This window comes from Pygocentrus nattereri, chromosome 14 (assembly GCF_015220715.1).
Source record: "Pygocentrus nattereri isolate fPygNat1 chromosome 14, fPygNat1.pri, whole genome shotgun sequence".
Classification (NCBI taxonomy): domain Eukaryota; kingdom Metazoa; phylum Chordata; class Actinopteri; order Characiformes; family Serrasalmidae; genus Pygocentrus; species Pygocentrus nattereri.
The window spans coordinates 8234937-8257722 of record NC_051224.1 but is presented as its reverse complement, the minus strand read 5'-3'; the positions used below and the strand labels follow the sequence as shown (position 1 = coordinate 8257722).

Genomic DNA, 22786 nt, shown 5'->3' with positions numbered 1-22786 from the left:
GTTGATATTGTAGAGGATCCTAATGGTTTAACAGGTGTTTGTTCTGTGACCGACTGCAGATTGATTTGGTGTTCTAATTGGATCTAAAGGTGTCTTACAGGAACCTAGTGGTCTCTAATGGCGACCATTAAGCCAAATCCTATTAGAAAGCAAAACCTTCAGGTATTAATCCTTATGGTTCTAATGGTCTTTTTTCAGCAGGGTTAGTAGCAAGTGCATCCTGAAGCGCCATCTTGTGTCAGAGTTAGCAGTTGCTGAGATGCTGAGTCTTCGGGCAGAAGGCAGGATACACCCTGGACAGGTCGCCAGTCCATCGCAGATAAATAAACCCTTACCCACCTGTGGTGTCAGGTGGAACGTGGCACCAAACTGTAGAACCTAAATACATTTTGAATCCAAAACTGGATGCTGTTCCATGCCCCATGGAGGCATATGGGACTGATCCTTTTGAATTCATGCTATGAAGACCACTTTGATTAATGGAGCTGAACAGCAAGTTGCACATGCATCAGTAAAGTAAGGTTTTAGAGTCTAATGCAAATGTTATAACACCCCCATCAAATTATGTTTTATTTATTGTGAAAAGTGAATGTGAAAACATGTAATTTCCAGGGAACAGCATAGCAATTTCCTGCAAATCTTAGTGCACAATTTCTATGTATCTTATGGTACAGCGCTGATATTCTCAGTAATGTCTTTCAGCACAGCAATAACTCCATCCACTGGACCCAAGAGGTTACTGAATGATTTGTTGAGCACGAAGCTGAGCCCTACCTCCAAACCTCATTTCAGCTAAAGACATTTTTTATATGAACCAAGTTTCATGAGTGCAATGTTTTCCTCCCAATCCCAGTAATGGGGTGTCTTGTAGATGGTTTGGAGTCCAGTACAGTGATGTGATGATATAAATTTGATGTATTTTGAGAATATTCTATGTAACTTCACCCATGTGATTCTGTGGTAGCATCCAAAAAATTGTATCAGTGTATGTTTATATCTGAATCCATCCAGAATAAAATAAATAGATCAAGTGAAAAAAGTATGACAAATGTGTGTATATCATTGCTATCACTCCTTCTACTACTACTACTACTACTACTAATAATAATAATAATATAAATGAAAAATGCATGTATGTATGTATGTGTGTGTGTGTGTGTGAGAGAGAGAGAGAGAGAAAATATGTCAAAACAGTACAGTATAGTATATACTGTATACTGTAACAGTATATATATATATATATATATATATATATAATACACATAGGCATGTATTTCTAGAGTCTGTTCTAGAGATACTCTGTTTCATTGTTGTGTGTCTTTTCGACAATAAAAAAAGGAGAACTGTGTTTTGTATGAGACGTCACTGACGTCTTCTCGTCAGCAATGATGTAATTGCGTAGTTTCGTCATCTTACCGGAAGTCGTGCCTGCTCCTCTGAAAAAAAGCTCGCGAGCCGCGTTGGCGTTTCAACTGTAGTCATGGGAAGTTTGATTCAGTGTAGCGAACCGATTCTTCTGAACTGTCCACATCAATGAACCGAAAGCCCCGTTCAACAGTGGACACCGTGATTAGTTATGTCAATTTTATTGTCCCTCCGTATCGAACAGTGACTTTCGATTCAGTGAGTGAGTCTGATGTCCACTGCTCACTAATTGTACTCAGTAATGGCGTCGGATTACTCAAGAGAAGCAGTGCTGGCAGGGCAGGCCTGGCAAGAACACATGCACAAACACATAACAGAAAGAGGAAATCAGCTTCAGTGTGTACAGAGTTGATGTAAGCCTATTAAAAACGGTTGTTCTTAACGTGTTAAATTCAGACGTTACATGCCAGTTTTATTAGAAGTGTTAAGCCAATAATGTGCTCAAACATTGCATGAACGATACAGAAAAGTTCGGTTGGATCGTGCGAATCGGTTCAACTTATCTTATAGATCCGGTTCAAAAGAACGATTCGTTCGCGAGTCAGACGGCGCTGTTCGTCAGAAGCGGGCGAGTTGGCCGGGCGGAGATCACGGGTTTCAGAGCTGGTGAGCTGACTTCGCGGACTGGGCATGTTCAGGTAAATTATAAGGTACATTATTGATATATATACGGTCAGATGTGATGTAACGCTTATTTCCTCAGGTTTGGTTCTGAAAATAAAATAGGTTTGGCTCGTACGCTAACTGCGCGAGCTGCTCAACGGATCAGTCGCTGGCGAAACCGGTAGACTCGGCCTGAGGTGAACATTTGCCTCGCGAGTCGCTTGTTTGACCTGTCAACCGGTGCAAATACAATATAATTCTGGTAATTAAATCTGTATTTTAACACGACTGTTGTATTGATAATGCTGAATGTTTATTTGGAATTAACAAGGCCAGCTCTTGGCTGACTGTCGCGTAACGTAGCTTAACCTACTAACGTTAGGCGTTGACTGTTAAGTTAACGTCCGTCCGTTGAGACCGCTAACGCTAGCCAGCCTTAGCTAAACAAGGACCATCTCCAGGTCGTCAGGTTGGAAATGGGCGCTTTGTAACTCTTGGTTTAGGATGGCAGCAAAGACACAACGTTAAGTACCTAGGCTTCTGTTTAGGTAGGCACATACGGGGATTTCAAATTCAGTATAACTGTATATGACCGTTATAAAAATACGCAATCTCAATCGAGCACGCCCCCCACCCTCCGAATTCCCCCCCTTCCTTTAGGGTGGTATCTTATTAGCTACGTCTTAGAGCTGTTTAAGTTCTTAGCTACCGTAAACTGCCCCGACCCATGTTAAATCAGTTTTTAGATTTAAACCCTGGCTTAGGTCAGTGTTGATGGGTAGTGTTTATTTTAAAGCTATTTTTAAAAAGCTATTTATGAGCACCGGCAGAGCCTCCTCTTCACAGATCGCTCACCCAGCAGGATGTAGCCAGTGTCTGCTGTGTTGTGCTGGAGTGAGGTGTTCCAGGAAATAATGTAATAGCCAAGGAATCTGGCCTTTCCTCAGAAAGCCCCCTTCAGTACAGTCACTGACTGAGAAGCGAATGAGCGGAGCTAGAAGAAAGTGACAAACAACATCTCGCTTTCTTTTCCTGTATTTGAACAGTGTAGGGTTTTACCTCTCAGGAGACCAAAAACATCTTTGGAGCCTGAAGTCATGAATGTTGTTTGACATTGTTACAATCCTGACGGAACTAAAAGGAAACCAGCACTTACTGAACCATGCTGCTCCTTAGTATTGTGTTGTCTGTCTTGTTTTCTTAAAATGAAAATCATGCTGTGTGGTGGTGTCCGTGTCTGGGATTTAGATAAAATTGCACAGTGCACAAAAGCCAGTAGGGTACACAGAAATTTATCTCTGACTAGAGTAAAGGTAGGTAACTGATGTTTAATCGTGTCTTATTCTTGTATACTTGTCGTGTAGCAGGGAAGAAATCATAAAATCATTTAAATGTGAAGTGGTGAGTAGTTCCATGTTGGATCACCTGAAGAAAGCAGGCTTCATTATCATCCTTTGCATGTTGTAACCACTCTTTAATATACATACTGGTCTCTCCAAGGCAGCAGTGCATAAAAATGTCAAAGACCATTGTGAACAAAAAGGTCTGGAACTGGCCTCAGATGCTGCAAACATATCTTTTGCATCATTTTATATTTTCACAAAATGTGCAAACAGTGACATTGTGGTGTGTCTTGTAATGCAGTGGCTCCCATATTTGTGAAAGCCAGTGATTTCACTTGAAAGACATGCAAATTAAAACATGCTAGAATAACACTATTTTTAAAAAGTGCACATCAGTTTTGGGATATACTAATATACAGAATATCCAGTATACTGCCAATACCTAACACTAAATGTACTTTATAGGGATCACATATCAATATCAGTAGTATATATACCTTAAAAATATTGGCATCAGGCAAATGCTATATGCAAATGACATATGCATTGTACACTGGAAGCACAGAACATTTAGGTGACTCTGGGCTACTGTGCTGAAATGTTTTGTTTTATTAATTTTACGGCATTTGTAACTCTATTAAAACTTTTGTAAGGGGGTCTAGTCCCCGTTTCTACATTATATAAATGGTTTATAGACTGGCATTGGAATCAACATTGTAAGATATGTACATGAAAAATATCTTATATCGATGCTTGAGTTTTGTATGATATAGTGCTCAATGTTTGACATAGTATTTTACATGTTGCTGTTTTTAAAGCAATAAGATTCATTGACCATGTTCATGGATTTTGCACAGGTTTAGAAAGAATTCCAAAGCGCTCGCATCCAGACTTTGGAAAGTACGGCAAACTCGCAAAGTTGTCCACATTCCTTGTCAAAGTTTTGTAGACTCAAGAAACCAAGATCTTTATTCAGACAGAACTAAACAGACAAACTTCAGAGCTTGTTAAGATTCTTTGGTCTGATACAGTCTCCAAAATGTTTATTCCAGTTCATGGTTTGGAAAGTTAATAAAAAAAAAAAAAAAGCAACCTTGACACAAGAATAAGACCACCATGTTTCTTTTATTCATTCAGTGGTTTCTGTTTCTGGATTTCTGGTTCTCTTGACCAGCTAAAGCAAAAATTCAAAATATGGTAGCAAATTGTTTTCATGTACTGATGTATCTGTCACGCCTGTCGTCTTTGTGATGCTACTTTTCTGTTATATTTTTGAAAGTGTGCCTCGAAAAAAATGGTTTGAATCTTGTTGCTTAAGGAAGCAGTCTACCGCAACACTCAACCTACTTGTAAAGCGGAACACATATGTGTGAAATATTTCTTCTTAGACTGCTAAGCCTTTATAAGCCCATATGCCAGCCAGAGCTGTAATCAGACACCAAGACCCAGACTTACCACCAGTTATTTAATGGTTCTGAGGCAGCAAGGCCCACTGATGCTAATGCATGTTATAAAAACAGCAGCTCCTTCACACCAAAGGTCAGTTTAGACAGTTTCACAGTACAGCTGTGCTGCAAGTGCTGGATATTGTAGTGTAATGTTCTGTCAATGCCAGAGGTTTTGTATCTTTTAATTGTTTTAAATGATAGACTTAAATGATTCTGAATGGTTTTTGATTTTTCTTATTGTCAAATGCTTGTGGTATCTGATGGTTAAATCTAGAGACTTTTTCTCTTCTTCTGTACAATCCCAGGCGAGTTCTAACATTACCTGTTGGTTCACAGAAAAAGTTCTTGTAATTCATGGTAGGGCTGAGCGTCTCCTGTGATTACTCTGCTGTTTTTCAGCATGCATAGGTTAAAGCACAAAGTGATCATTACTTTGAATTTGGCTAATTGTGAGAAAGCAGAGGCCCCAGCTCAGAGGCCTTTGTGCTTGTTTCAAAACACATCAAAACATGATGAAGAATGTTAATGGGGAGCCCGTGCAACATTTTATCATCCCAGAACCAAAGCAAAGCACTGTGAGAAATCCATTACCATTGCTTTGCTCTGCTTTACTCTACAGTTATTGATAAAATAGTCCCAACTTTAATTTCACTTGTACTTGGAGAAAAAAAGGTTATGATGCTGCACATGATTTTTTTCCCCCCTATTTTGTTCTATAGCTGCCTCACAGACCACTGAGAAAGTATGGATTTATGTATATACACAGAGTAGGGGTGAACATCTTCATTTCTTCTGACACTAGGCCACAAACAACCTTTAACTGTGTGTTTCCCCCGCCCCACAGATTTCTACCATGGACACGGAGATGATGCCAAAATTCACCTCAAAAGACGAGGAAATTGAATACTGGAAAAATCTGTCCCTCAAGTACAAGAAAAAGTAGGCTTTTAATGATTGTATGAATTATTAATCTCCTTGATTGAGTCAATAGTGTCTTAAACCTGCTTTCTTTTTTCATTTTGGTTAACTGAACTTTTGGGGAGGTTAGCAGAATTCATACCATTTTGTATGGTATGCTGTCAGCAAAGCTGTTGACAATGTCTGGCAGTTTCTGGCTTTATGAAAGTTACTTTCTAGTTAAAGTCTATCAGTTCTTAATTGTCATTCTCCAACTAAAAGCTGTCTAAGCTTCTTACTGAAGATAACTTAAAGAAGACTGTATAGAACATGGAGGATTAAAAGAACACATAATTTGTAGACTGTGCAGTTATTGTCAACTTTAATATTTATGCTGTGTAATGTGCTTCTTAAAGTAGACTAATAAATGTTGGTTTTTAACAGTTGTAGCATGAGGATGTTCTATACAATGTTTTTTAGTGTCTCCCAGTAAATGTAGTCACATTTGCATAGTGCGACATGCATGAAAAGTCTCATTCAGCATGCAGTCACATAAAAGGGAGCATGTATGACTGTTCTCAGTACTTTGTTAACACAAATGGAGTTATGTTGTGTGTAGAAGTGTCATATGACCTCCCATTGTGTTTGTGTCCTGTCCTCTATTCTCTTGCTCTGTTGAGAACTTTCTAAGTCCCCAGTGGGTGCTTATGAATGGCTTGTGACTCAATTTAAAGGATCTAAAGCTTGGTCATGCTTTTGGTAATTTTTGCCATTCTGAGAGCAGAGCAAGGTTTTATTTGTGATGTTGCCTGTTCAAAATCTCTTTGTCTTTCTCACACACAAACGGTGGCTTCATGATTAAGGAGTTGTCTAGTGCTTAATCTATTGTTTACCATAAATGGCTTATTCTCTAGCACACTGCAGGAGTCTGACATAACAAGGCTTAGACCTATGTTGTTGCATAATTGCCAGGCATGATGATCTGCTTTGACTTATCTCCTGCTTTGTGGACTTTATAGTAGAAGTGCACAGGTTTTGAGTTCTCAAGTTTGAACGAAGGTCCGCATTTAAAAAAAATCTTAATAAAATGTTTTTTATTCAGCATTTCCTGTATTGCACTGCACTAAATCCCATTAGGCAGGACTAATTATGCTGTTTGTACTGAAATGTTCAGTTGGTCAGTGTACTGACAATATTCAGTGTACTCAGAAAAAGGATATTGCAAGCATAACAATTTAATTGATCATAATAATGCTATATATTTTTCCATTTTCAGTCAATTTCATGATGCTCATGTATATTTTTTCCATCTGTCTTTGGATTGTTATAAACATCATTTAGGTCTTGCATTTTGATAGCTGAACCATGTGTTGATTATAAAAGGAACTCTTTCACCCTTTGCTTTAGCCATAAGACTGTTAAACAAAAAAAAAAACGCTGACCTAGAAGAGAGCGCCTGGTGTGCTGCTACTGTTGGCTCTAGTATTAGGTCAGACAGGCTGTCTGTTAGATCACCTGCTGCTGGCCTCTGTTCAGTTTGGAAATAACTTTAAACACACTTCTGATCATGTGCTAAAACCCCACTGGTCTATCGCATCTGAGCTTTGGTGGAGCACAGGAAGTGTTAAAACCCCAGGAATGTCCTGCAGAGGATGGTGTAAAACATCAACCAGTGGGAAAAATAACACCACGATCACAGGCGTGGCAAACATATGGGGTGCACACAGATTTCCTGCAATGACAATGTTACAAGAAGCAGAACTTATTGCAATTGAATTTTGTTTTAAATGTAAAATGTTCTTCCTGCACTGTCCCCAGTATGAGAACCTTGTGCATAGACTAGAGACAACACTTACATTTGTGTATGTCACTTTAAGCTTATATTACACTGTACATTGCTGTGCTTGAGACTGATGAGGAACCAAACTTATAACAGGAAAGTGACGTGAGGTTTTGGTTTTGTGTCATTTCCTGTTGTTGTAAGCATTGCTTTAGTTTGTGCTGAGGAGGTTTATAACATGGAGCTCCTGCAATAGGAATGTGTAAAAGGAAAAGGCCTTTCCGGAAAGATTTGGCAGCTTGGCACTAAAAACAACTTATTGAGTAGAGCTAAATCAGTCATCCATACAGTCAGCTTGCTTAGGTCATTTCCTGACACCCACTAGGTTTCCCCTCAGTTTTCTGCATTCTGTGACCCCCTCATCTGACCTCTTCAGGGGTCACTGAGAACAGCAGGCCTGTTAAGCAACTGGACACAGTGTCAGCAAATTTGGCTAGCCCAGTCAATTTATGTAACTGCACTTCTTTTGACCCAACATGTTAACCTGACATGAGGGCCTATGTACCTTTTCGGAGCAAGTAGTAGCGATTACTACATGCAGTGTTGCCTTGTTTAGGTTACTGTGGGACTTATTAGCCATGACAAATCTGCACTCCCTCCTTCTTCTAAAATGGGCCAGACTCTTACTGAGAGTTATTTGTAATTCATTATTCACAGTAGGAACAGCTGTCAGGCCCTAAATTACCACGTGCCCCTCCTTTGTGTCAGTCCTGACTGAAGCTTGTGTGCAGTAGTCAAAGTACTGAATACATGAAGTCCCAGATGGCCTGGGCCGCAGCGGTGCCTCCTGAGTATTGAGCTTGTGTGCTTTGGGTGTGTTTGTCTCTATAGTTACCACGACGCTCAGGAGGAGCTGCAGGAGTTCCAAGAGGGCAGCCGTGAGCTGGAGGCTGAGCTGGAGGCCCAGTTGGGACAGGCAGAACACCGCATCAGAGACCTGCAAGCTGAGAATCAGCGGCTGAAGAGCGAGGTTGACAGCCTGAAGGTGTGTACTTGCTTGTTCTGTCGCCTTTGTGTCTGTGTGTGTTTATTGTAGGATTTGTGCTTTTTCTGGATCCTTTGTCTTACATTTCACCTGAGAAGGAAATGGGTGAAATAGGCCCTGAGCTCAGCTTGGCAGAAAGAATCAGCAGACAGTATATTCTGGCTTTAAGCCCAGTACAGGCTGTAAAAAGGCCCAGAGGTAATCCTTTAGAGCACTGTAATTGGATGTTAGGATCAAGTTGGAGAAAATAGAAAACTTACAACTTGGCAAAAAACAACTTTCACACGAAGGAGCCTGATTATTGCCAACGGTAAAATACTTTTTTGTATCTTTGAAATGGGGTTCTTCTGATCTGAACCTTAAGTGATATGTTAGAGGGTTATGTTTAGAGGGTTAGGTTCACAGAACTAATAACTTTTCTGCCCTGCTACTGATTATCCATTGTCATCAGAAATATGGAACACTACTTTCCCAACAAAAGAATAAGGTGATGTAGAAGTTAAAAATAAAACAAATGGGGGGGGGAAGCAGGTGAACTAGCTGGGAGAAAGTGACTGGATTCCAGATACTCATTAATTAACCTTTCCCTACTCTACAAACTTGAGCACCTGTGGATTGCTGCCAGCACTCTGAATCTTGCCCTGTCTACTTGGCTGTGTCATGCAGGAGAAACTAGAGCAGCAGTATGCACAGAGCTATAAACAAATCTCCATGCTGGAGGATGACCTGAGCCAAACACGGTGCATCAAAGAACAGCTGCACAAATACGTCAGGGAGCTGGAGCAGGCCAACGATGACCTGGAGAGAGCCAAGAGGTACACATAGCCTTCTGTCTACTTTTATGAGTTTCTGCATAAGCAAATCGGACCATGGCCCCATCTCAGACGATAACACCTCACTTCCACTAATGCTTTCATTTTTTGTACTAAATGTACATGTTGTGTACCTGGCTGTACTTTCAGAGCCACCATTACATCACTGGAGGACTTTGAGCAGCGATTGAACCAGGCCATAGAGAGGAATGCTTTTCTAGAGAGCGAACTAGATGAGAAGGAGTCTCTGCTGGTGTCTGTGCAGAGACTGAAGGATGAGGCCAGAGGTACTGTACTCTACTGAGTATTCACTTTTGCTTTTATTTTTTTTTTGTGCTGTTAAATATTGCTAATTGTTGTTGGGTCTGTATGAGGGTTTCTTATGGTCATCTCTGTTGTGCAGATCTGAGACAGGAGTTGGCTGTGCGAGAAAGGACCACAGATGTTACTAGAATGTCAGCCCCTAGTTCTCCAACGCTGGACACAGAAAAAATGGACACTGCAGTTCAGGCCTCCCTGTCTCTTCCAGCTACACCAGTGGGAAAAACCATTGACCATCCTTTCATGAATCAGAAAGGTGTACTAGCCTGCTGAATTATACTGATTTTTCTGTATTTAACCACCCTTTTATATAATTGTATTGCACTTATTATTTAAGTTATTATTTATGTAATTATTTCAGAATTATTAAATTTGTTTCTTTGTGTCTTAGTGTTGACCAACGGTTGTGGAAACTCTCCGCTCACTCCATCCGCCAGAATCTCTGCTCTCAACATTGTTGGAGACCTGTTACGGAAAGTTGGGGTAATTCTTGCAATTATGTTCTTTCATGCTATAGCATGCACATTGTTCATATTCCACCTTGTGCCTCTTGCTTATAAAGAGCAGCATGAGGGAGCCAGGTGTCTTCACAGCGGGCAGGAGTAATCGCTTGTGTGCATTTCTGCACTTTCACAGGCTCTGGAGTCCAAGCTGGCTGCCTGTAGGAATTTTGCCAAGGATCAAGCAGCGAGGAAAAACTACAGCACAGGAAATGGCAACCTGATTAACAGCAACGCCACCAAGTTCTCTCATTCACTCCACACAACATACTTTGACAAAGCGTGAGTAGTCCATTCTGGCATACTTTCAACAAGGTGTTAGAGACATTCCTCAGAGATTTTGTTTATTTGAGTTACTGTTGCCTTTCTATCATCTCAAACCAGTCTGCCCATTCTCCTTTGACCTCTCACATCAACAAGGAATTTTTGTCCACACAACTACCGCTCACTGGATATTCTCTTTTTCGCACCGTTCTCTGTAAACCCTAGAGATGGTTGTGCGTGAAAATCCCAGTAGATCAGCAGTTTCTGAAATACTCAGACCAGCCCGTCTGGCACCAACAACCACGCCACGTTCAAAGTCACTTAAATCACCTTTTTTCCCCATTCTGATGCTCGGTCTGCACTTCAGCAAGTTGTCTTGACCACCTCTACATGCCTAAATGCATTGAGTTGCAGCCATGTGATTGGCTGATTAGCTATTTATGTTAACAAGCAACTGAACACCTGTACCTAATAAAGTGGTGGGTGAGTGTATGTAAAGTAAGAATATCCTGTTTCTCTTAGCATATTGCAATAAAGTTCTGAATCTGAACTTGCCCTACAATTAGGGCTGAACTCTCCTCCAATAATTCTCTGAGCTTTCTGTCTTCCCATGACAACCAGTGGCATTATATATTGATTGTGCTTTGTTCTGTGCAGGACTGTGAATGGACTGGACCCTGGTGCCCTAACTGCCATGGCGTCCCCACGAGCTGTGTCTCCTCCTGGCATGCTGCCCCTCAGCGTGTGAGAGATCCATCTGCTGCCTCCACACAAGCCGCCAGACACCATGGAAACAAACGGAAAGGACATTTGAAAACCCTGCCGCTCTGTATGCATGACTGTGCGTGTGAGAGAGAGTGAGAGAGAGCGCGAGGCCAAGAGACTGGACAGCAGTAACGTTGTGCCTCATGTGTCCATGTCTGACGGGTGTATGTCAGACAGGGTAGCACATATGACTGTATTAGTTGAGCTCAGTTCTGAAGAGGACTCAGCATTTCTCACGTTTTGCCCTTTTTTGGTTATTTTAAAGCCAGCTAAATGACAAAGGGCCCAAATGGGCCACTGCTTCCTTTTTGTTCAGTGTTGCACAAGAAAAATACTGGTTTAGAAAATATTTGAAAAAAGGGATTTTCTTATAGAGCATCATTATACTTGATGTGTGTACACACATGAAAAGTAGGCATGAAGAGGATCAGAGGTACATACAGTATGCAGGTTCTTTCCATAGCCTGGACTGACTGAATTATATGTGGTTTGGATCCTGGCTTCAGGGCACCGTTGTCAGAGTATTTTAAGCAGAGAGCAGTGAGAGGTTGACCAAGAATGTCATAGTAGGGTCTTCCAAAATGGCATGGAAATATCACCCACTCTCAATAGTGACCCTGTAAATTATTAACAGGCTTCTCTCTGGCCTGGATGCTGCTTCACCTTTGTGTTTGGATGGTTACTGGCATGGACAATACCTAGTTCAGCATATTAGCTTTGGACATTTACTGTCACGAAAGGGATAAGATTACAGCACTCTACAAACACCACCATTTACAGTAATACCCGCTGAGGATTTGTCCAGCCAGCATTCTCACAATGGTTAACGTGTGGGGAGGAAAAAAAGATACTGTTTTATTTATATGCTATGTTTATGTACAATTTTTTTTTGGTGCAATGTGTGAGCATTGTCACTTGAAGTATATTGGTTAAAGAATTGTTAGTGGCTGTGTGAACCTCATCTCTGTCCCCATGTGCTTTGTTCTTTTGCTGGTGGGTTTGGCATTCACCAGTTGTAGGTTTCACTCCAGAAAAAATGTCTGCCTATAGTTCTCACAGTGCTCCATCTCCCAGTTCAGACTAATCTATACCAGCACTTTGAAAACAATACACTTTTGGAGCACTTGTTAGCTTTATCTTCTTGCCCCCTTAGTGTTTGATTTCGCACAGTATATTAAGTTATTGAGCACTCTATTCATTGTTTGCTTTGTCACATGTATATAGGTTTTTAAGCATTCTAGTTTTTTGCCCAGGAAATTTGTACATACCAACATCGGGCCTTCCAGCTCATTTAATTTATTTCAGATTCTTTATGCTGTGTTTTGAGGAGCAAGTTTTACAAATTGTACATCATTTAAGAATCATATGATATAGAATGGTTGTCCAGTATGTGCAAATAAAGTAAACAAAGTCAAGTGCTTGTCGCCCTTTTTGAGTGTAGCAACAGTATGATATCTATCTTCATGTTTTGGCCTGAAATTTTTTTGAAAGACATTTATGCCAAAGACTTACATGCAGGGCCTTTGTAAATATATTATATATATATATATATATATATATATAATTTTCAAGTGTTAAATATTTTGCCATTATCAGCTTTACATATAAAACATTCAGTATATTTCTGTAAGTTCAATGATCATTCTGGAAAGTAAATCAAATGATGATGATGATGATGATGATGAAAACCCTTTGGCTGTGTTTGCGTTACAGACATCATGACCCCTGGTTCCTATTACCGCTAATATAAAATCTGTCGGTACGTTTCTCTACAATGCACCATTTTACATGTACTCTAAATTACTTTGCTTACATCTTGATGGAAAGAAATTTGAAAAATGGAAGAAATTCCCTTTAAATCGAAGGACTAATGAAATAATGATCACCAGTTCATGTAGTACATACTGACAGTCTTTTTCCCATTTAAACACCTAAAGTTCTGAAGTGCTGTTTGAGTGCTGAAGACTGCTGACATCATAAGAAGGGGGTCAATTTATTTCCTTAAAAATGTAATATATGAAATTATTCAAAAATTACAAATAAAATGTGGATTTATTAAAAATATTTTGAAAAGCTAACCGTTTGATATGCATTGCTTGTAGCTAATACACCGATTAGCCATAACATTGAAATCCTTGTTTCTAGAGTCCAATTGATCAGCTCCACTTGCCATATGCATTGTGCATTTCTACAGTTACAGACTTAGTCTATCTGTTTCTCTGATACTTCGTTAGCCCCCTTTTATCCTGTTCTTCAAGGGGCAGCACCCCCACAGAGCAGGTACTATTTGGGTGGTGGATCATTCTCAGCACTGCAGTAACACTGACGGGGTGGTGGTGTGTTAGTGTGTGTTGCACTGGTCTGAGTGCTTCCGATGCAGCAGTGCCGCTGGAGTTTTTAAGTCAGCATCACTGCTGGACTGAGAATAGTCCACCAACCAAATGTATCCAGCCAACAGCGTCCTGTGATCACTAATGAAGGACTAGAGGATGACCATAGACTGTGCAGCAGCAGACGAGCTACTGTCTCTGACTTTATATCTACAAGTTGGATCATCAAGGTAAGAGCGTCTAACAGAGTGGACAGTGAATGGACAGTGTTTCATTTTTTTTCCCCATTAAATGGTGTCAGTGTTACCTGGCCTTTGCAGAACTCTCTAATCTCCTCCTCAATGCAGTGTTCTCCCTCTGCTAGCTTAATGCAGGCACAAACCTGCTCTCCCAACCGCTCATCTTTCACCCCAGTAACCTACAGGGTTAGCACAGACAGAAAGCAGCACACAAACTTTGTAGTGCTTTCCAGTATACACGAATACCAAATCCCTTCTTGACCTCCACACTGCTGCTCTCTTGTGGTGTAATGGAGCAACGACCAGACTCACCTGTGCTTCCTTCACTTTCAGATGTGTGTAGAGGAACTGCTCTATTTCAGCAGGGTAGATGTTCTCCCTCCCCACAGATGATCATGTCCTTTTATGCGACCCTCGATGCGTCAGTACCCGAATCCATCCAGATTGAGAATATCACCGGACAAGGTAAACCACACACACAGAAATGCAATTATGAAAAAAATGTTTTTTTGATATTGCTGATGAATGTTTCAGGAGTTTTCAATAAAATGATTATGGGGTTCTGTTCACAGGCACAATGTCCATAATATGTCTGCCAATCAATTTGTTTGTAGCCAGTCTTGCAAATATGGTTGCTAAGAAAAAACTCATTTATTGGTGGAGCATGGATATGTCAACTAGCAGAAGGTGTACAGTTGTTACTTCAGTGCACTAGTCGCCTTTATCAATTACAGAAATTAGCCACACGAGGACAACTTGAAATCTTGAGAGGAACCAAGACTCAGAAGGGGTACCCATTCTCCTCTGGACAACACCGGATAGCAAACATTGTTAATATAAAGTATTATACTAACAGTATTATACAGCACCTGACGTGAGGATTGCACAGCGTTGTACAGCAAGAAGCTCAACGGTGGTCAAGCCGGTCCAGAAGGCTGGCAAGCAGTGGCACCTGATCAAGGCAGAAGAGGGAGCAGCATCAGACGCACAGGATGGGCAGCTGTTCAAAGAAAGGGAAGAAAAACACAGAGAGTCAGTTCTGTAATGAGTGACTGATCACAGATTACAGTATTATTAACAGAGCAGCAGAGACACCGACAGGTCTAGATCTGACAGGGAAGATTAATTACCATGTAAGTTTTTTGCCTAGACTTAAAGACGGAGACTAAACATCAACAGGAAGATTATTCCAAAGCTGGGGGGCTTTGTATGAGAAGGCTCTCCCCCCCTGATGTAACTTTATTAATTCTAGGTACCAGTAGTAAGCCAGCGCCTTGTGATCTAAGTAGGCGTGATGGTTCATAGTGGGAGAGAAGCTCACTCAGGTACTGAGGGGCGTGTCCGTTAGAGCTTTATAGGTCAGTAATAGAATTTTATAATCAATGTGAAATTTAACTGGTAACCAGTGTAGGGTTGATAGGTGTGGATGCTGGCTGCAGCGTTCTGGACTGAAGCTTGTTGAGGCTTGTGCTGGGACTTCCAGACAGCAGGGCATTACAGTAATCAACCCTTGAAGTAACAAATGCATGAACTAACTTTTCTGCATCCTGTAGAGTTAATGCATTTCTTAATTTGGCAATATTAGCTCTTATTCACTTGGCCCCACCTTCGGGTGAAGCCATGACGAGTGTGTTATCGTGTGATTTGGTCTCATGTGATATTGCTTTTATGCAGTTAAATAAATACAGTAAGAAAGAAATAAACTGGGCCTTGAACGTGGCGTTTAATACGTCTTAATGTTAGCGATTCCCAATTATAGCTCCTTAACAAGCAGCTTGTTGCTACGTCAGAGCCACGAGCTTCACTCACTCGTCGCACTGTGTGCTGTAAGCCTCGCCTTTTGAAGTCCAGAGTCATAAAACTGCCGCTATATCACGTTTTGCTGAGTGTTGTCATTTTTTTTGCTAGATCAGTATTGATTGAGTTGTTTTGTTGCTGCCAGTCTGTAAAGCATCTTACATCCCATTCAGTTCGAATGGTATTGGGTTCATTTCCGGCTGATTCCAGGTTGTTTATGTTTTCTTCTGTCACAGCTGCCGACTGGAAAACCTGCTCAGTGGTGATGACTGTAGTATGTAGTATGGCTGAATGCTTAAGTGTTTAAGATTAATTTTAATATCAATATGAACACTTGCGTTTGAAGATCAGCTCATTGATGATGAAAGACCCCATTAACAGGGGACACACCCACTGTCGGGTGAGTGGAATGCAGGTAGGCAGCGTACTGATTTCCAGGGAAAGATAAAAGGGGAGCACACCCAGGTGAGTCGACTTCCACTTTGGTTAAACAAAGGAACGGCAGGAATTGTTCGGTGTGTTGCTGTCGCTGTTGGAAGAACTCTGTCTGTGCATCGGCGGGAGTAGCTAACCAGGCGAGAACCAGAGTTAGTTAGAGAACCGGACTTAACGGCTGGCGTGCATTAGTGTCAAGCATGGCCTAACTGGTGATGGTTCAACGCCGCCTACATGTTTATTACCTACCGAGCAAGTATGCGGAACAAGCTATTGTACTGATGTCAGCAGTGGCTGTTACCTGGAATGGGATTGCAGCCGGTGACCGGGGCCACTGTCTTTAATTGTATTGTGTGCCATTGTAAATGGTATAGGAGTCACCTGTAGCTATTTTTATGAGTTAAAGTTTTTTTTAAGGATGCAGTGTTGGGATTTAGATTTGTTATCTATGAAACATTAATAGCATAGTCAAATAGTCTTATTTCTGGTTGTGTAATTATATGAAAAATATATAAGGTGATATGACTCTGGACCAGTCCTGAACATAATATTACCAACCTGGCTCATCTTTGTGCCCTTTGGCATGGCTGAAGCCTGGTGTAATGAAAATCTCACCCTGTCTTGTACCAGCCGTCATCTGAGATGCTCTTGCATGTTTTGTCAGCTCGTTCCAGTAGCCATGCGTGACACAGCAGCCTCTAATGAGCAGTCTCTCCAGTTTGGCCCCAAGGGTGCAGCTTCCCAGATGATGGCTCAAACCTTAGCCTGCCAAATAAGGTTTCAGTGTCCACCTGACTGTTCATGTTCAGTAATAAGGTAACACAGAGCAGTAGAAGTATTTACAGGCTAGGATTGGGGCTGATCTCACAGATTCTTACACAGTTGTTACATGATGAGAGCAGACTGACACAGTCTTGAAGTATCTTAACTGATATAAGTGAACAACTTGGTTTTAATCATGAGCTATTTGTGTTTTTCATAGATTTTTATTTAAGAAAATATGTGCTAAAATAGTAGCTTAAACTTTGTTTTGCTGCTTTTAGTGTAGTGGCCTCAAGATGGTGTGGTGGGTTGTCAAACTAGTGGTTTGGGCAGATGTTCTTAATTTAGTGAAGGTAAATGATTATTAATAAACTGAACAATTTGAATAGAAATAAAACTCATTTTCTGTGAGCACAGAAATTGTGATTCTATGTGGCATCTGTACAGATTTCCTTCTGGCTGATTGAGAATGGCTTCACTGTGCTGATTGCTGCATGTGATACTTTTCGGGCGGGTGCAGTGGAGCAGCTGTGGAAACACCAACAACGGCTCAACTCCCTGCACCCACCAGAACAGCATGGAGGTCGCACTGCCATCCAACTGTTTGAGAAGGGTTATGGCAAGGATGCTGCTTGTCTTGCAAGGGAAGCTATTGCATATGGTAAAACTTCACTACACGCTTTGGGTGCATTGAGTGCCACAGTTGTTTGCAGTAGACAGTAGATACACACTGATAATGCTGATCACTTTTAGCAATATGTTTAATACATAATGAGTACCATGGTAATGGCCTTTAAATATTGATGTCCCTGATGCTGAGATGTTTGTTTTTTAGTGTCAGGTTCTATTTTGTGCTCTTTACTCATGGTATCCAGGACCTAACAGTTAAGTACAGTACTGTGTAAATGTCAAAAAAAAGACTTTTGGGGAATGTCAGTTGGATAAAAAAGTGAAAAAAAACAGTAGTTTCCAGAACTAGAGTTCAACAAACTAGATGTAGAGAAACCAGGACTTCTAACAACCATGCAAATCTGGTAGACCACCAAAACTGTCCTAATCAGAAACTGTTATTAAAGCTTTCAGTTTTGAGATACAGGTGGAAATCAATTTCAACTCTTGCTTCAGGTCTGAAAAAATCCACACATGCTACTGTCTGTTTTTGCATTTGCTTTCAGGCTTGAAATTCTGCTCAGAAACATATAAGCTTTGTTCTTGCTGTGACTTGGTAGTTATTCATATGTTTAGATCTAGGTAATGAAAAGGGCATGTGCAGCCTATAAAATGCTTCTTCTTAAAATAATAACACAGCTAAAGCTTACAGAGAAGTCAGCCTTTAGGCTACTGCTTTTAAAGCATTCATTTACTGTTACTGTAGCCTGGATTACTTGGATATTATTATATTAACAATAATGGGCTTAATTTTTTATTACCTTTCATGTACCACAGTAGCAAAATATTTTATGCTTTATACTGTGATACATTTTGTGATACATCCTCCAGTCACATTTATGTATTCAGGGTATTTTTAAAAATAATTTGTGAAGTTTGAAGTTTCATGATGCACTTAATATTTTCCATATAATCACAGTTTGATCATTCTCAGGTTGGACATTTACATTTTTAATATTTAGTTTCAGACATATTGTCACAGATCAGACAAAACCGCTAGGAGCCACTTACCAATTTAACTCAGTTTGTAACTGTGGTAAAATGTACCTTTTCACTTTTATATTTATATAATGCTCTCTGTCTCTCTCAGCTCGTAAACACAGTTTTGATGTTGTTCTGGTTGACACGGCTGGGCGTATGCAGGATAACGCCCCACTGATGACTGCTCTGGCTAAGCTTATAGCTGTCAATACCCCAGACCTGGTGCTGTTTGTAGGAGAGGCCCTGGTGGGCAATGTGGCTGTGGATCAGCTGGTAAGCTCTGCAGTCCTTCCATGATGAATTTGTAGGTTTTCTGTTTTTCAGAACAATACTGTAGGCTTTGTTAGTAGAAAGTACTGTCTTTTAGGACTGTGGGTTCTCTGGGAACTCATTGCCCTTTACAGTTTCATATATTCTGAGTTTGCTCTATTGTCAGGTAACTGAGTCTGAATCGTTATGATGCTAAGAGTCCCTGCTTAAAGGGTCCCTATTATACATTTTTCTTTGTATTATATTTTTTACGTGATGTCTGCTTAAAATATGTCTGGGTCTGTACTAAAACCAGTAGAAATTCATTTTTACATGACAATTTTCCAACCTCTCTTTACTTATTAAGATCAAATAGGCTGTTTGTTACTATGCTTTTAATACTGACAAGTCATCATTATTAATAAAAAATAAAAAAATAGAAAATGACAATTCAGAAATTCACATTTGTTAATAATAAATGTTCATAGTGAGTAATATCTGTGCTTCTCTGCAGGTTAAATTTAAACAGGCACTGGCAGATTGCTCTGTCTGATCACCCAAAACTGCATTGTTCTCACCAAGTTTGACACTATTGATGACAAAGTAGGAGCTTTCTTTACATACTCCAAGACTATTTGTCTGTACATGTATTTGCTCAGTCTATAATTTGAATAGGTTTACAATGAAGGAACAGACTGAAGCCTTTTATTTGTACGTTCTTTGTAGGTTGGTGCTGCAATTTCCATGACCTACACCACAGGTCAGCCCATTGTTTTTGTGGGTACTGGACAAACATACAGTGACCTGCGCAGCCTCAACGCCCAAGCTGCAGTGAATGCGCTTATGACGGCCTGATAGCCTACTGATTTATGCCACAGCACTGGTTCTGAATAGCTGGTATAACACTCCTAGTTGTCCTTCCAACCAAGGAACAATTTTTTTCAGATGATTGATCCCTGAAGTTTCAGCCTTTGTTGCTGAATTGTCTTACAAAATGCTCTTTAACATAGATTGGCTTATAGTTCTGTTGAATTTATTGATGGAGTTCTGACTGAAAAGCCTCAACTCTTATCTAGACTCTCTTAACAGGCCTCTCTGTTCCCCAAGAACATGAATATAATGAAAGATATAACCTTCAGATCAGGTAAATTCAGCACTTACATTTGAGGTTTTTATATCCACTAGAGGGAAATAATGAAATGTTTTCAGAGGTTTAAATGTGACTAAGGTGTTACAAGGTCATTTGACATGGAGTAGCTCCAGGACCAAACCCACTGTAGTGGGGTGACTGCCTTGCTTTCATAGCCAGCTGACACCAGTGCTTATGAAAATCCCACCACTGCTAATGCCAGCCTTCATTCCAGTCTGTTTATTACAGCATTCAAATCTTCACTCTTTCACACATAGATGAGCTTTATTCAGTCTGGGAAATGGAACATGTCTTTATTTTTGGCAAATTGAAAAAACATCATTATTTCTGTACTTTGTCCTTTTTTTTCTTGCTCTGTATAGCAGGGCAGCCCAAGTATTCCTCTGTCTTGCTATCTGTCTCAAATTCAGTTCCATGATGCATTTCAATGCATTGTGTCTACATTTCTTTTTGGTACATTGCAGCTGGGTTTTTAAATATACAGGTTGAGTCAAAAGTCACAGGACCTTTTATTTTTTTATGCTGTCACAAGCCTCCACGATGTGGTGTTGATGATGGTGTTTGTTGCGGATTTTCTCAGCATACACAATTTGTTTGTGATGACCCCAGAGAAGTCGATGATAAAATAAAAAATAATAAAATGTGTGCTGTGACTTTTGACTTGCCCTATAGACAAACCAGCCATACATCTTAGCCTTTTTGCTCCAAATGCCATCTTTCCCAACTTCCAGTAATGCACAAATGATCCATTTGAATGTTTAGCCTCATTAGGCCTTCACGTGTAATTTGAAAGGCATTTCTATCTAAATAGATATGAATTGCAGGATTTTTCGAAGGCCAGCACTGCTACTACAACCCTTAGTCCCAAAATTGGGACACTGTGCTAAATGTAAATAAAAATGGAATGCAATGATGTGTAAATGTTTTAAACCCTATATTTGATTTAAAATATATGTTGAAACTGAGAAATTAAAACATATATGCCTATTTTGATACCAGCAATAAGTTTCAAATAAGTCAGGATGGGGGGCTTTTTTTACCATTGTGCTGTTTCACCTCTTCTTTTAACAACCCTTTGTAAGCATTTGGGAACTGAGGAGACCAATTGATGTTTAGGGGTCTCCTTTGTTCTATTTTTCATTTCATAATGCGCAAATGTTTTCAGTGGGTGACAAGTCTGGACTGCAGCCGTTAAGCACCAAGACTCTTGTACTACAGAGTCATGCTGTTGTAATATGTGCAAAATGTGGTTTGTCTTGCTGAAATAAGCAAGGCCTTCCTTGAAAAAAACATCTAGATGGCAGCATGTTACTCCTGTATATGTCATTTAATATTAATGGTGCTTTCACAGATGTGCAAGTCAACCATGCCATGTTCACTAAGGCCCCGCAAACCATCATGGATGCTGGCTTTTGGACTGTACACTGATAAGATGAATAGTCCCTCTTGTCTTTAGCCCGGAGGACACAGTGTCCATAATTTCCAAAAAGAATTTCAAATTTTGATTTGTTGGAACACAGGATACACTTTGACTCAGACCATCTTAAATGAGCTTGAGCCAGAACAGGTTTCTGGATCCTGTTTGTATATGGTTTCTTTTTTGCATGATAGAATTTTATCTTGCATTTGTGGATGCAGCCACGAACTGTTTTCACAGACAGTAAGTCCATGCAGTGATTTCCACTACAGAATCATGTCTGTTTTTAATGCAGTGCTGTCAGAGGGGCCTGTGTCCCATTTTTTTTAAACTTGCTGCTGGTATCACATTTAAAATGGACATATATTTTTCAAAAAAACAGATTTCTCAGTTTCAAGATTTGATATGTCATCTTTGTACTATTTTCAATTAAATAGGGGTTGTAAATGATTTGCACACTGTTTCATTCTGTTTATTTACATTTTACACAGCTTTCTTTGGAAATTGGGTTGTGTATGGTTTTATGTACATATTTATATATAATGTTAAATTCAGCAGTAATTGTGCAATAAAATGCACAGAAGTGTTTTCTCTGTAGAGAATATATACTTAATTTCACTTAGAAAAACAAACAAAACATGTAATATGGCCACTTGTGCTCAAACCTATGAATTCATATATGCATGAGTGAATAAAAAAAACATTGTTACATTTTAATATATTTATGTTTATTTGAATGCTACATAACGTTTTTGCTGAAAAAAAAAATACTTTAAACAATTTTCTTGGCTGGTTTTTTATGCGACATCACAAAAACAATGAATTCCAAGAAGGCTGTTGGTGCAGCTTACGTTTTCATACATGGACTCTATGAGTTAAGAGTGAATGCTGTTTTGAACCAAAAGCAATGATTCCAAAAGTGAGCAAAGGAGCTTTCTGGGGTAGTAGTGCACCTGTACAGCCTCCAGATCGTACAAGTGCTCTTGCCCTGTTCATTAACATAACTCTATAACAGTTATACTAATGAAAATAGTCAACAGAAATCCACAACAGAATGAGGATCCATTTATTTGAATACAAAGTTAAATTTGTAAAAATATGTATAAATTATTAATTGATTTTTAAAAGCAGTATCTCCAAAATCCTTAAAGGCATTAAGTGTTTTTAAATCAAAATAACTAAATAAAATCTACATGTATCACATCTTAAGTTCTCAGTTTATTGTGTAAGGCTATCTAATGGTTTCACCATTAGATTCTATAAGAACTGTGCCCAGAACTGACCAGAGTAAACACCTCAGTCATTGGGCATGACTACACTAATATCATGCCTGGTTTCGGATGCTCACCTAATATCTAAATGAATAAATAAATATCTAAAGAACTAAATCTAAGCAAATTAATTATGTAAAGCATGGGAAACACAAAGCCATCCATAACAAATGAACAATATACATTTCTGCCTCTGTGTTGTTTGGTAAAACTTTACAAATCTATTACCTGATCTATTACATTTCAGGGCTGAGTCAGTCATCTCTCTCCATGTGCAAATTAA

General features: G+C 39.8%; 2 protein-coding genes across 3 annotated transcripts; both read left to right on the top strand.

Annotated features, from left to right (window-relative positions):
• The first annotated feature begins 1928 nt into the window (after positions 1–1928).
• ndel1b (nudE neurodevelopment protein 1-like 1b) lies at positions 1929–12618 on the top strand. Of its 2 annotated transcripts, none has more exons than XM_017705933.2 (9): positions 1929–2063; positions 5664–5758; positions 8388–8541; positions 9208–9356; positions 9504–9640; positions 9757–9930; positions 10066–10157; positions 10311–10456; positions 11096–12618. In XM_017705933.2, exons 2-9 carry the CDS (start codon positions 5673–5675, stop codon positions 11184–11186), a joined length of 1029 nt encoding a protein of 342 aa, XP_017561422.1. In that variant the 5' UTR covers positions 1929–2063; positions 5664–5672; the 3' UTR covers positions 11187–12618. The 2 variants fall into 2 exon arrangements, with proteins under 2 accessions (XP_017561422.1, XP_017561423.1); XM_017705934.2 differs by having other exon boundaries at positions 1975–2075.
• A 3460-nt stretch (positions 12619–16078) lies between these two features.
• On the top strand, positions 16079–21382 carry LOC108432175 (signal recognition particle receptor subunit alpha-like). Its single transcript, XM_017705838.2, has 7 exons — positions 16079–16260; positions 16669–16820; positions 17048–17119; positions 17214–17427; positions 18526–18689; positions 19180–19268; positions 19392–21382. Exons 2-6 carry the CDS (start codon positions 16806–16808, stop codon positions 19216–19218), a joined length of 504 nt encoding a protein of 167 aa, XP_017561327.1. The 5' UTR covers positions 16079–16260; positions 16669–16805; the 3' UTR covers positions 19219–19268; positions 19392–21382.
• Positions 21383–22786: the final 1404 nt, after the last annotated feature.